The sequence below is a fragment of the Salmo salar genome, chromosome 16, assembly GCF_965601325.2.
Source record: "Salmo salar chromosome 16, fSalSal1, whole genome shotgun sequence".
Lineage (NCBI taxonomy): Eukaryota > Metazoa > Chordata > Actinopteri > Salmoniformes > Salmonidae > Salmo > Salmo salar.
In genome coordinates, this window is record NC_138306.1 from 5,237,522 (window position 1) to 5,252,465 (window position 14,944).

The window sequence follows — 14,944 nt, forward strand, 5'->3', positions numbered from 1 at the left end:
TCAATTGTCGTAAGGCAGTCAGTCGCCTGCATGCAAATCTCCTCGCCAAAATTGAACCAAATTGTTTTATGATTTGTATCAGATTGAAATGGGGGACAGTAGCACGACACGCAGCAAGACAAAGCAGAGGCAAAGGAGGTGGCAAGAGGCTAGCCTGGTCCAAGATCAGTTTGTGCTGTCTTGTCAACTACAGCACAAACAGACCTGGGACCAGAATAGCAAGAAGCTATTAACATATTACTTCATAGTGTTGCTTTGCAGTTCAGATAGAAAAAGAGATATAGAAACGGAATCATCAGGAATTCAAGACAAAGTGATTATTTTAACATTTCAGCATATTTCAACATTCAGCACATATTAACTGCAATCACAACTCAATTATCAAGATTACAAATATCTAATTAAGTGTGTGGTTTAGGAGAACAAAACAAAATCAATCTGCATGTTTTGTTATTTGCATGACGTGAGGTTGACAACAACTACATGGCTTCCCAAGAGGAACTTACATTTTTTCCTTATGGAGTCTGCAGGCTTGCATTTCATTTTGAATGGGCTCCCCCGACCCGTTAAGGTTATTGTTGCTGAAGGGGAGCTAGGCAACGCCTCAGACGTTTGGTCAGATGTGGCTTGAGGTGGGACCAGGTCCAGTCTGCTCTGAATGTCTTTCTTCAATGGGATATCACTTTTTTCTGGAGATTTGGGTGCATTATTATGCAACTCCCTAGGAGTCAAGCCTAATGCTAGTGCAAATTTTGGGTCTAGGCCAAATGTCTGTTCCTTTGCAACTTCAGCAGCACATGTGGTTCTGTCCGGGGTATCTTTGCAGGAATTACTCAAATGAACACTTTCCATTTTATCCATGCCAGCATCGGCCTTGCTTTTCTTGTCCAATGGTAACATTTGATCTCCTGAAACAGGTTTGAGAGGTGTTTTCCTCTTTCCCCTTCTTGAAAAAACTGTCTTTAGTTTACTGAGGGATATTGCAACAAATTGACAATTATTTTTGTGTTTTTCTAAGGAAGGAAAATCCATGTCTTTGCTCTGGACCAGTTCTGAGGGTTTCTGAGAGGCCATCTTGTCTACATCAGCCATTTTGACCTTTGGTGGATGGTCTTTACTGTCTGAACTCCATATGTGCGACTCTTTGTTTTCATCTGACTTTATCAACTCTAGGCCAGATTCATCTCCTGTTTCTATGGGTTGGGGTACTTTGATACAAGCTTCAACCATCATCTCATCAGCACATTGTTTGTGATCTATCACTTTCCCCATAACTTTCAAAGATTCTATATCCTTGGCGATAACTTCTGAACCATGAGGGACAAAGACTCTACCGCATTCGGAGATGATTGCCTTCAAGTCCCACCGATCCGTCTTCTTTTTCAATGGGTGGCCGTCTTGAATTAGATCAATACTTTCCTTACTTTTGAATGGGTAAAAGTTAATTGAATCTTTCCTTTCCTTCTTCTTTTTCAAAGGCAGATCTTGGATCAAATTCATCACTTCCCTCTGCATTTTCATTGGGTGAACCTGGGTTACATCCATTCTTTCCTTCTTTTTCAATGGGGGATCTAGGGTCAAATTCATCAGTTCCCTCTGCATTTTCAATGGGCGAACCTGGGTTACATCCATCGTTTCCTTCTTTTTCCATGGGTTAAGTTGAACTAAATCTGTCATTTCCTTCCTCTTTTTCAATGAGAAGACTTTACTTGAACCCAAACATCCCTTCTCAGTTTCTTCCTCTTCAAAGTCAGCTGCTGAAGACCTCAAGACCCGTTTACCCAACCCGCTAAATCTACGCCGTTTCCTTGGCCGTTTCCTCCAATCTGATGTAGAGACATTATTGACCTCATTGGCCTTGCCACATTGCCCATTGAGAGCACTTCCATCCCTCTCCTGTACTTTGGCTGGTGGCAAACTGGAGGAGTTCTTTGTGATCGACTCTGTATTGATCAAGCCAAAGTTGTCATTATGAGGTACAACGGTTGCAGTTCCTTCAGTGGCAGTGATGACTAGCACTGTTGGGAGGTCACCTGATGCAGGTGAGGTTGAAACCTCTGTCACCTCTGTGGCCTTGGTCATCACTGTCATACCGGCTATTGCAAAAACCTTTGCCGACACTGCATCACATGGAACCTCCTCTAGCACCTCCTTAGGCAAATCCCCCCCTTTATCCTCTACTCCTGTCTCTACTGCTTTAATGTTGGGCTTGGTTGCCAGGGCCGGCCCAGGTTTCTTCAATTCCTCTTCAGAGACTGCAGGCTGTGAAAGACCAGAGGGCATATTCTTTTGCACCACTTTCAGGTGCAAGTTTGTCCCTTCATTCGCTACTCCTTCCTCTGGTGCTTTACAGTCTGCCTTACCCAACGCTGCTGGGCCAGCTTTCCTAAAGTTTTCTGCAGAGACTGCAGGCTGTGAAAGATCAGAAAGCATATCCTCGTTCACCTCCTTTTGCCTATCCACTTGGACTTCCTCTGGGTTCAAATGTGTCCCTTCATCCTCTACTCCTACCCCTGGTACGGCCTTGTTCTTCCCAGGTTTCCCAGAATCATCTGCCAACACATCAGGCTGGGAAAGATCACAGGGAAGCTCCTTCTGCACCTCTTTTGGAATCAAAGTTGTCTCTGGTGCATTACTGTCAGCCTTCTTCAAGACAGGTTTCCCAAAGTCCCCTGCTGGGACGGCAGGCTTGGTAAGATCAGAGGGCACTTCCTCCTGCACCTCATTGGGTTGCACATGTTGCACCTTGTCTTGCACCTCCTTTGAAGACAAGTTCTTCTCTTCCTCTACTCTTTTATTTGGTGCATTGCTGTCTGCCTTGGTCATACCAGGTTTCTCAAAGTCCTCTGTAGATACTGCCGGTGCATTACTTATGTATGTGGCTGTGTCAGCTGTGTCTCCTGGTGACTGTCCCCCTGACTGCTCCTCCTCTGGGCCACCCAGACTAGCAGGAGTCATGGGGGGGCCTTCTGGAGATGATAGACAGTAGTAGACGTCATCATCTGGCTCATCCCCTCGCTCCTCTCGTCCAGCCGCCAGGAGCTCCGTGGCCCTGGATACAGAGAGCTCGAAGGAGCCCGGCTGGTGGAAGTAAGACTTGAGACATTTCCATCCCATTTCAGTCCACTTTGGGGTGGAGTAGAGATATTTGAGGGCGTCAGGAACATCAAACTGATCTGGGAAGATGCTGGCTTCCCTGGATGGACTGATAGTAAGCCCAGGGTGGATGAGGGCAGCGTAGCTCTGGATATGCTGCTCTAGTAAACCACGTAGCTCCCCACTCTGTTCAGGGAGGCACTTTTCCACCTCTGTCTCTGCGTAGTTCAGTGCAGGCACCACCTGGAGGCCCTCTGGTGAGAGGGAGGGCTTCTCCGAGCAGATCTTGGTGTCTGTGGTAAAAAATAAATGACATTACGTAAGTATAAATTATAAAAGAATAGACAAAAACCTTACTGTATACAAGGGCATAGGTGTTGGCCACACACACACACCCACACACCCACACACACACACACACACACACACACACACACACACACACACACACACCTCGCTGTATAGCTCTGGAATCTGGAAACACAAACATCCCCTGCAATACCTCTGGCTTATTGGACCCAGCATCTGAAATGTACAATTATAATGTAAAGTTAGATATTTAGCTTCTATCTATAATATATTTAAATGCAATATGTTGCGTATACAGGTTTTGTCTTACCTTCATATGTGAGGAAGTGAGATGAATGTAACAGTATAAGGAAACCACTATCATTCAGTTGTATTGCGAGGGCCTGTTGGTAAGAAAAAGATTTATTACAATCAAGGTCTGACAACACAACAATGAACTGCATTCAGAGGGGTTGGGTTAAACGCGGAAGACACATTTCAGTTGAATGCATTCTATAACTGACTAGGTGCCTCCCTTTCCCTTTCCATTCCGGTCTTCCAATAACCTGTCAGCCGACTTTAAGATCAATGAACGCTCACCAGGTCTTTCTCCTTGAGCTCCTGTGTGAGCTGAGAGAGAGAGGTGTCCTCAGCCTCACTGGGTGCCAACTCATACAGACTCCAACACATTCCTTCCAGAGAAACTGAAAAACCGTACAATTCAATATCATTAAATGGTCAAAATAAATAAAAAATAAAGCTCTGTAAAGCTCACACAGCTGGATAAATATTCAGATCAGCAACACATAAAAATATCCTTGGGTAGGGTTGCAAAGCTAATGGTAATTTATCAAAGTTACAGGAATCTTCTGTAATTTTCATAATTAACTGAAGATCTATGGTAACTTTGGTGATTTATAGTTGAATAACTTAAAAACATATATATTCGTAGATAGTGTATATTTTTTTAGATCTGTGTCCATGTATTAGATAGACCAAATAGCCTAATTAATGAAAAAAGCATCTAATCAAATCGAATGTTATTTGTCACATGCGCCGAATACAACAGGTACAACCTTACCGTGAAATTCTTAAAGCCCTTAACTCTATTTCTTGAACTGCATTGTTGGTTAAGAATATATTTACTAAATAAACTAAAGTAAAAAATGTAATAAAGTCGACACAACAGACGGGGAAAAAAATATTAGATAAAAAAACATGAGCTGGCGCACACCCAGAATAATAGCTTGTGTGGAGGTGCTGATTAATGGGGAATAAACTATCAAAATAAAGAAAGTCGCACACTCCATGTATAATCTCCCAGAAATCTAATGGGTATTTACCAACGTTTCGGTATCACTGTGCCTAAACGTTTCGGTTGGTAAATACCCATTAAATTGCTGGGAGATTATACATGGAGTGTGCGACTTTCTTATTTTGATAGTTTATGGGGAAAAAATATTTTAAAAAATGAAGTCAAAAAGTAACAAGAATATTACATAAGTCGCTCTGGATAAGAGCGTCTGCTAAATGACGTAAATGTAAATTACATAACAATAATGAGGCTATATAAAGGGGGTACTGGTACCGAGTCAATGTGCGGGGGTACAGGTTAGTCGAGGTAATTTGTAAAGTGACTATGCATAGATAATAAACAGCAAGTTACAGCAGTGTAAAAACATATGGGGGCGAGGGGGGTGGTGTCACTGTAAATAGTCTTGGTTACAATTTGATTAATTGTTCAGCAGTCTTATGGCTTGGGGGTAGAAGCTGTTAAGGAGCCTTTTGGTCCGAGACTTGGAGCTCTGGTACTGCTTGCCGTGCGGTAGCTGAGAGAACAGTCTATGACTTGGGTGACTGGAGACTTTGACATCTTTTTGGGCCTTCCTCTGACACCACCTAGTATATAGGTCCTGGATGTCAGGAAGCTTGGCTCCAGTGATGTACTGGGTCGTACGCACTAACCTCTGTAGCGCCGTATGGTCAGATGCCAAGCAGTTGCCATACCAGGCGGTGATGCAACCGGTCAGGATGCTCTCGATGGTGCAGCTGTAGAACTTTTTGAGGATCTGTGGACCCATGCCAAATCTTTTCAGTCTCCTGTGGGGGAAAAGGTGTTGTCGTGCCCTCTTCACAACTGTCTTGATGTGTTTGGACTATGATAGTTCGTTGGTGATGTGGGCACCAAGGAACTTGAAACTCTCAACCCGCTCCACTTCAGCCCTGTCGATGTTAATGGGGGCCTGTTCGGCCCTCATTTTTCCTATAGTTCACGATCAGTTCCTTTGTCCTGCTCACATTGAGGAACAGGTAGATGTCCTGGCACCACACTGCCTGGTTTCTGACCTCCTCCCTATAGGCTGTCTCTTCGTTGTCGGTGATCAGGCCTACTGTTGTGGCGTCAGCAAACGTAATGATGGTGTTGGGAGTCGTGCTTGGCCACGCAGTCGTGGGTGAACAGGGAGTACAGGAGGGGACTAAGCACGCACCCCTGAGGGACCCCAGTGTTGAAGATCAGCGTGGATGATATGTTGTTGCCTACCCTTACCACCTGGGTGTGGCACGTCAGGAGGTCCAGGATCCAGTTGCAGAGGGAGGTCTTCAGTCCCAGGATCCTAAGCTTAGTGATGAGCTTTGTGGGTACTATGGTGTTGAACGCTGAGCTGTAATCAATGAACAGCATTCTCACATACAGTGAGGGAAAAAAGTATTTGATCCCCTGCTGATTTTGTACGTTTGCCCACTGACAAAGAAATGATAAGTCTATAATTTTAATGGTAGGTTTATTTGAACAGTGAGAGACAGAATAACAACAACAAAAATCCAGAAAAACGCATATCAAAAATGTTAGAAATTGATTTGCATCTGCGATCTGGATTTGGGTGAAGGAGAAGCTCGGGCAAGTAGCTGCGAGGGGTGCGGAGCTGTTGGCCAGGGTTGGGGTAGCCAGGAGAAAAGCATGGCCAGCCGTAGAGAAATGCTTCTTGAAATTTTCGATTATCATGGATTTATCGGTGGTGACCGTGTCGCCTAGCCTCAGTGCTGTGGGCAGCTGGGAGGAGGTGCTCTAGCTTCAGAGGTAAGCCAGCAGTGGGATGCAGGGTAATATGTTGCTGGCTTAAAGTTGAAGATTAATGACAAAACATTGATAACATACATATTGACATAGTGTGTAAAAAAAATAATAGAAAGGATATTTCATGCTGAAACCTTCATATTAAACATCAATGGTATTCACTAAGATGATGGTTTATACACTGAACAAAAATATCAACGCAACAAGTGAAGTGTTTGTTTCATGAATTGAAATAAAATATCCCATAAATGTTCCATACGCACAAAAAGCTTATTTCTTTCAAATGTGGTGCACACATTTGTTTACATCCCTGTAGTAAGCATTTCTCATTTGCCAAGATAATCCATCCACCTGACAGGTGTGGCATATCCAGAAGCTGATTAAACTGCATGATCATTACACAGGTGCACCTTGTGCTAGGGACAATAAAAGGCCACTTTAAAATGTGCAGTTTCGTCACATAACACAATGCCACAGATGTCTCAAGTTGAGGGCGAGTACAATTGACACGCTGACTGCAGGAATGTCCACCATAGCTGTTGCCAGAGAATTGAATGTTCAGACCACATGTATGGCGTCATGTCGGCGAGCGGTTTGCTGATGTTAACGTTGTGAAAAGAATGCCCCATGGTGGGGTTATGGTATGGGCAGGCATAAGCTACGGACAACAAACACGATTACATTTTATTGATGGTAATTTGAATGCACAGAGATACCGTGACAAAATCACCTCGTTTCCGCATGATAATGCACAGCCCCATGTCGCAAGGATCTGTAGACAATTCCTGGAAGCTGAAAATGTCCCAGTTCTTCCATGGCCTGTATACTCAGATATATCACCCATTGAACATGTTTGGGATGCTTTCGATCTAAACTCAGCAAAAAAAGAAACATCCCTTTTTCAGGACCCTGTCTTTCAAAGATAATTCATAAAAATCCAAATAACTTCACAGATCTTCATTGTAAAGGGTTTAAACACTGTTTCCCATGCTTGTTCAATGAACCATAAACAATTAATGAACATGCACCTGTGGAACGGTCGTTAAGACACTAACAGCTTACAGACGGTAGGCAATTAAGGTCAAAGTTATGAAAACGTAGGACACTAAAGAGACCTTTCTACTGACTCTGAAAAACACCATAAGAAAGATGCCCAGGGTCCCTACTCATCTGTGTGAACGTGCCTTAGGCATGCTGCAAGGAGGCATGAGGACTGCAGATGTGGCAGGGCAATAAATTGCAATGTCCGTACTGTGAGACACCTAAGACAGCGCTACAGGGAGACAGGACGGACAGCTGATTGTCCTCGCAGTGGTAGACCACGTGTAACAACACCTGCAGAGGATTGGTACATCCGAACATCACACCTGTTGGACAGGTACAGGATGGCAACAAAACCAACTGCCCGAGTTACACCAGGAACGCAGAATTCCTCCATCAGTGCTCAGACTGTCCGCAATAGGCTGAGAGAGGCTGGACTGAGGGCTTGTAGGCCTGTTGTAAGGCAGGTCCTCACCAGACATCACCGGCAACAACGTCGCCTATGGGCACAAACCCACCGTCGCTGGACCAGACAGGACTGGCAAAAAGTGCTCTTCTCTGACGAGTCGCGGTTTTGTCTCACCAGGGGTGATGGTCGGATTTGCGTTTATCATCGAAGGAATGAGCGTTACACCGAGGCCTGTACTCTGGAGCGGGATCCATTTGGAGGTGGAGGGTCCGTCATGGTCTGGGGCAGTGTGTCACAGCATCATCGGACTGAGCTTGTTGTCATTGCAGGTAATCTCAACGCTGTGCGTTACAGGGAAGACATCCTCCTCCCTCATGTGGTACCCTTTCTGCAGGCTCATCCTGACATGACCCTCCAGCATGACAATGCCACCAGCCATACTGCTTGTTATGTGTGTGATTTCCTGCAAGACAGGAATGTCAGTGTTCTGCCATGGCCAGCGAAGAGCCCGGATCTCAATCCCATTGAGCACGTCTGGGACCTGTTGGATCAGAGGGTGAGGGCTAGGGCCATTCCCCCCAGAAATGTCCGGGAACTTGCAGGTGCCTTGGTGGAAGAGTGGGGTAACATCTCACAGCAAGAACTGGCAAATCTGGTGCAGTCCATGAGCAGGAGATGCACTGCAGTACTTAATGCAGCTGGTGGCCACACCAGATACTGACTTATTTTGATTTTGATCCCCCCCTTTGTTCAGGGACACATTATTCCATTTCTGTTAGTCACGTCTGTGGAACTTGTTCAGTTTATGTCTCAGTTGTTGAATCTTGTTATGTTCATACAAATATTTACACATGTTAAGTTTGCTGAAAATAAACGCTGTTGACAGTGAGAGGACGGTTCTTTTTTTGCGTGTTTCAGTTCCCGCCAATATCCAGCAATTTCACACAGCCATAAAAGAGGTGTGGGACAACATTCCACAAGCCACAATCAACAGCCTGATCAACTCTATGTGAAGGAGAGTGTCGCACTCCATGAGGCAAATGGTGGTCACACCAGACACTGACTGGTTTTCTGATCCACGTTCCTACCTTTTTGTAAGATATCTGTGACCAACAGATGCATATCTGTATTCCCAGTCATGTGAAATCCCATAGATTAGGGCCTAATGAATTTATTTAAATTGACTGATTTCCTTATATGAACTGCAATTCAGTAAAATCTTTGAAATCGTTGCATGTAGCCTTTATATTTTTGTTCAGTATATTTAGGATAATGTTTTACAGCTTTGTCATTCCATTTACTTGTATCATCTTATTTCATATATTTTGCATGTGATAAGGCCACACAGAGGGCCAGATTACAAACACCTGTGATAATCTGAAGTATCCAAAAGAGCCACTTGATGTCTTGTGATAAACAACATAAAATCTTTGAAAGATATGAAAATTCTGGTAGTTTTCAGTAATATACCCTCCCTTTGCAACCCTAGTCCTGGGAAAGTTTGTTTGTGGTGACACTGCTCAAGCAAAATGCTATCACAATGAAAGCACTTTTGAGTGGCCTACATTTACATTTGTAAACATATGTAACACATGTAAACGTACCTTCACCGATGAAGCAGGTTTCAAATATAGCCTTTGGTAATTTCTGCCTCAGATCTGACATTTTAATGGCTCCGTCAACTGCCATTACTGTTGGACTGAAATCAAACAAAATGACATTCTCAGGTTGTTACATGAAAACAGGTAGTTAAACGTTTTTTTTGTTTTGTTGCCTACTGTCTTGCTATGGTGTGCCCTACTAAACACGACCCACATCAAGTAAATTGGAGAGATATTTACAAGATACTGTATTTATAAGTCATAGCATAGGGAGAGACAGTGCACCTTCACACTAGGGTTGCATTGAACTTACAGTTTAGCTGGAATCAGGGGTCCAGTGCTAGACTTCAGACCCACATGGTAGACCTGGGAGCTGATTTGGAGCTGACCCCTCCAGGGGTAGTAGTGAAACACTGTAATAATATTTACATTTTAGCAGACAATGTTATCCAGAGCAACTTAATGCATTCAGTTAAAGTAGGAATGTACTGTACTGTAGTAGTAATGATAAGCCATTGAACGGCACCATAACATTATCCAAAAGCACCTTTGTAACAGTTTGATTCATTACTCACCTGTTTTTTCTTCCTCACTGCAAAAGAGAAGAAAAAAAACAAATCAATAATTTTGTACGTTTTAGAAGATGTTCCTTTTCATCAAATATTTTCTATGAATCTGGAAACATTAAAAACCCCATGAGAAAGAGGGAAATGTACCTTTTCTCTTGGTCCTCTGATGCAGGTGTCTTGGTATCCCAATAGGAAAAAGCCACTATAGCGAATGGGCAGACATGGCTGGGAGGCTGGACTGTCGAGTCAGCCCCTCCACCAGGCAGCTCATACATGTAGTACTGCAAAGACCAACACAAATCTCTTCAGCTTTGCTATTGTATTGTATTTATCACTACTGTGTCTACAGGTCTATTTCATCAACTTTTCTAAATGCCTGGAGCAAAAACACGAATAAATTGTAACTTTTTGTGCATTAGAGAGGTAGCTTACTAAATTCATTTTCGTTTTATTGCTTTGACACACAGAGTGCACATTTGACAATTGAAGGCAACAGAACCCGAAACCCAGCAGGCAAAGCTGGTTGAAATGACGTCATTACAACGGTTTTTTCCCTACTGGAAAAGTACACAGTGTGACATGGATGGATGAATGTTAGAGGGATGATGGATGGAGGAATCTCACCTGTGTTCTCTCAAAGGCCAGGAAGGAGCTGGTGTTGGCTGACACAGCACTGAGCTGCTCTGATACATGACAGTCAAACCCATTAGAGGGAGAGGTGTAGTTCACTGTGTAGTTCTCTGTCACATCTCTCACTCTGCCCTGTAGAACCCCACAAAAACAGAGAGAATTAAATGACAAGCCCTTTCAACAAACAAATCAATCAAATGTATTTATGAAGCCCTTTTTACATCTGCAGTCGTCACAAAGAGCTTTGCAGTAACTCGACCTAAAGCCCAAAGAGCAAGCAGAAGCAGGGGGCAAGGAAAAACTCCTTAGAAGGAAACAAAAACCTAGAGGAACATTCAACAGTGAAGTTACACATAGCAACGCCTCTGTGGCTCGTAACTATGTAAATACCTTGGTGAGTCTGATGATGGCGATGTATCCAGACTTCCCGTGGTACCAGCGGTTTAGGTCCAGGCAGTCTGAGTACTTGGACACGTACACACCTGAGTTAACAAGAAAGTTCACATTCTTGACAAGTCTGTTCCCACAGCAAGAACATGGGGCGGTGAGTGTGCCAGCACCCTCCTCTCTGATAAAACCAAAACAACAATATTCAGTGCAGAATAAGGCGTGAGGATCTTGAAAGATGTTAGCTGAACTAAATATTTGTAGTACAAGGAATACAAATATATGTAGGTTTAATTACATTGAAATATTTAATTTGAGAAGTGGGAATATAGATATTATAATAAAAATGTTATTGAATAAATGCATCACACAGTCAAGGGGTTTTTGGTTTATTTCTAAGTGTGAATATGTTATTTGTGCTCATTTTCCCAATGGCCAATCATGACAGCCCAGAGAACTAAAGCCACACCCTAAAATATGTTTTTTTTATACACCTGATCTGACATAAACGTCCTTAGTACGTCCTTAGTATCAAAGTACCAAGGCACACCCAGTCAAGCCTTACCCAAAACAATTAGCAATATCCTCCAGTGAGGAAGTTCCAAAGCCTTTCAGCGAGTTGTCTGAAGACATGTCAAAGATATTTTCAATGCGTAGGAGGACTTTCTATACTTTGGCGCCAACTGCCAAGCCCACCACAGCCTGTGTTCCCTTTCTAAAACAATGAAGTGAGGACTTTGGAAGAGGCTGTGAAACTTAACACTGGTTTTCAGGTTAACTGGGATGGCAGGTAGCCTAGTGGTTAGAGCATTGAGCTAGTAACAATAAAGGTTGCTAGATCAAATACCTGAGCTGACAAGGTAAAACTTGGTTGTTCTGCCCCTGAACAAGGCAGTGAACCCATTGTTCCTAGGCCGTCATTGTAATAAGAATTTGTTTTTAACAGACTTGCCTAGTCAACACTGCATAATGTAACAGGTGGTTTGGCAGAATTGGCACCACACTCACATGATGATGTTGTGTTGGCCCCCTAAGCTAATGCTCAGGCTTTTTCTCAGTAGGCTAACACAGTCTTGCAGCATACAGGTACATGCTATGGATATGTGGTTAGATATTTTCTTTAGTCTGAGCAGAGAAGGCTGTGCCATGTCAATTTCTCTATAGTGAAAAAAAAAAACTAGATTAAGCACATTCAAGCAGTGACAAGTGACGAAACCATACAGGAATGAAAAGGGCTTACAAAAGACCGCTTGTACTTGCACTGAAAAAAATAGGCTTCAACTCTTTTTGTAAAAAGTTGCCTAAGATCTCTAAACAGTTCTCTAGTTTTTTTACAGATCTTCTATGGCGATGTCGTACACATTTAGAATTGTTAACTTTTGAAAGTGCAAAACAACACACAAGGAATTTGACCACTGTTTCCTTCCTCCATAACTACGGCAGTTATCTCAATCCGGTCCTAGTAGATATACAGCTAGCAGACTTTGTTCTACCGTAGATACTCTTACATCACCCTCCCCCTTTTCGAACTGCTAGGGACTGCCTCCGCACCTTGAATTCTATTCAGGAATGCATTTATGAAACTCCAAACAAAGTTAGATATGTACTGTATGTTTGAAGCTAAACTCTCATAACAGTACTAACATTCTGCTGATAAAAGTAGAATCATTCCAATGAGTTAGAATCATATGGAATTTCTACACCGTTCAAACATTTTTACTGTATGCCTAAGTATAGGCTAACGCTACTCACTGCCTCAGCAAACATTACTAGAGTTAAGGTTCACTGGTCTCTCCCCTCTTTTCCACTCTACTTCCACTTTCTCTTTCCAGTCAAAGCAGTCATATCATATGTCTGTGAAGCACAGTTTCACTTTCAAAAGCAGAGGGACACTTGAGCAAACATGCACTGAAAAGTTAACCAGCAGCTTGGTAAGAAAACTGCTTTCAATCTCATTACTTATGTTATGAAGTGTATTTAGCCATTTACTGCACACTCACGGATAGCATAGTATAGATTATGGTCACAACTTAGACAATTGCATGTCATTTACTGTGTGAGCAAGTTGCCTCTCTATAGGCCTAGCTAGCCAAACAGAGCATGTCCATTATACAAGCTTAGAACTGTTCCTTTGTTTAGTTGAGGCCTTGTGGATGACAGCATGAAGAGTTTTCATTAATAGTCAAACTACACATTTTTCTCTTATCCCCTTGTTGACCTAGTGTATTTAACTTCCGCGCTGCGAACCATTTAGTCATTTCCACTTGGTACTTTGCCAACACAAAGCCAGGAAATGGGTTTTGGTTTAGCGTCCTGTCTGACCATTGGGCACAAACTGGTTGAATCAACGTTCTTTCAACATCATTTGCCAACGTATTGTGACGTGGAATCTACATGGAAAATACATTGGATGAAAAAAATCACTACGTAAATTGTTGTTTTGAGGGTGACATTTCAAACACAGGATTACGTGATCATGGTTTTAAAAAACAAAACATATACACACACCTTGTATAAAATATGTTGAATTTGTACCGTTGAAATAACGTCAGATCTCCAACGTTATATCCACTATCAGAAAAAAAACTATAGGATGAGCAGCACCTCCTACTGGAGAACCAATCAATCTACAGTTATCCATTTGGTCCCCCATCCAAGGTTTTAATGATGCCCAGCCCTGCTTGGCTTTGATATTTGTCACTGACTACTACCAATATGCTATCATGAGAATCAATATTGAAATCTCTTAATAACTATATAGATTCACCGTTGTTATCAAAGTCATTCCAAAACATAGGTTTAACAGAGCAAATTAAATGTACCCATACTTTATAAGTCATATAGCCTAGTGGTTAGAGTGTTGGATTAGTAACCGAAAGGATGCAAGATTGAATCCCCGAGCTGACAAGGTAAAAATCTGTCGTTCTGACCCCTGAACAAGGCAGTTAACCCACTGTTCCTAGGCCGTCATTGAAAATAAGAATTTGTTCTTAACTGACTAGCCTAGTAAAATTAAAATTAAAAAATATCATCAACAATACTATTTAGGCCTATATAGCATTTGCGAAATCATCAACATCTATTGTTTTAAAGGCCCCCGCCAGAGGGCAATGCCTCCCCTATTTCAATGTAATTCCTGTCCCAGAGCGGAAATTCTCGTTTAGGTTCCACCTCTGAAGAATGACAAAGGCTGCTAATACATATCCGCGAGTTAGGGGTGGGAACATTGTGGTGATTTCCACGTGGAGTGGAAAAATAACAACAAGTAGAGGCACAGACAGCAGTCAGCGTAGCTAGCTAGAATGCTATCCTTATCTAGCTAGCTAATATTATCTGTTGTTGCTGAGGTTTTTTACTATACCGTATTCAAAGGATTAGCCAGCTGGCTAGGCTATGGCTGGTTCTGGATTTCTCATAACAAGCAATTAGGGAAAGCTTTGCCACAGATGGATAGGGGAAGCCAGTATCTCTGACTTTGCCATGTATTGTTATCTCCAAAGTTTTGTCATCTTCCATAAATTGCATCCACGAATCCGCCATAGAAATACAAAGAATAAGATTAATCTCCGGTATTATCGATTGCCAAACAATTGAACGGTTTCGACCAGTTTAGTTTTTCTACATTGTAATGGACACGGTGCAACCTTTGGTATGCTACTGGCAGTCTATTCAGCTGCAGTACAGCAATGTCAAGTCAGGCCATGCTCATGCCATGGTTCACAAAGCTAGAAGAAGTGAAATGATAGACTACAATGACCTTGCTCATGATGCACACCACAAATGATACACTACATCACCAAAAGTATGTGGACGCCTGCTCGTCGAACATATCATTCCAAAATCATGG

The 14,944-nt window shown here is 42.6% G+C and overlaps 1 protein-coding gene across 3 annotated transcripts in view; it reads right to left on the reverse strand.

Moving 5' to 3' along the window:
• tasor2 (transcription activation suppressor family member 2) overlaps nt 1-14,944 on the reverse strand; it is a 32,375-nt gene that overhangs the window by 9,311 nt on the left and 8,120 nt on the right. For all 3 annotated transcript variants that reach the window (XM_014147727.3, XM_014147726.3, XM_014147728.3), the window contains exons 5-14: nt 11,101-11,192; nt 10,705-10,842; nt 10,228-10,361; nt 10,087-10,103; nt 9,825-9,924; nt 9,515-9,609; nt 3,985-4,088; nt 3,716-3,788; nt 3,550-3,621; nt 507-3,389 (exon numbers count right to left, since the gene is read on the reverse strand). In XM_014147727.3, coding sequence (XP_014003202.3) covers nt 507-3,389; nt 3,550-3,621; nt 3,716-3,788; nt 3,985-4,088; nt 9,515-9,609; nt 9,825-9,924; nt 10,087-10,103; nt 10,228-10,361; nt 10,705-10,842; nt 11,101-11,192 — 3,708 coding nt within the window. The remainder of the gene's footprint in view (nt 1-506; nt 3,390-3,549; nt 3,622-3,715; nt 3,789-3,984; nt 4,089-9,514; nt 9,610-9,824; nt 9,925-10,086; nt 10,104-10,227; nt 10,362-10,704; nt 10,843-11,100; nt 11,193-14,944) is intronic.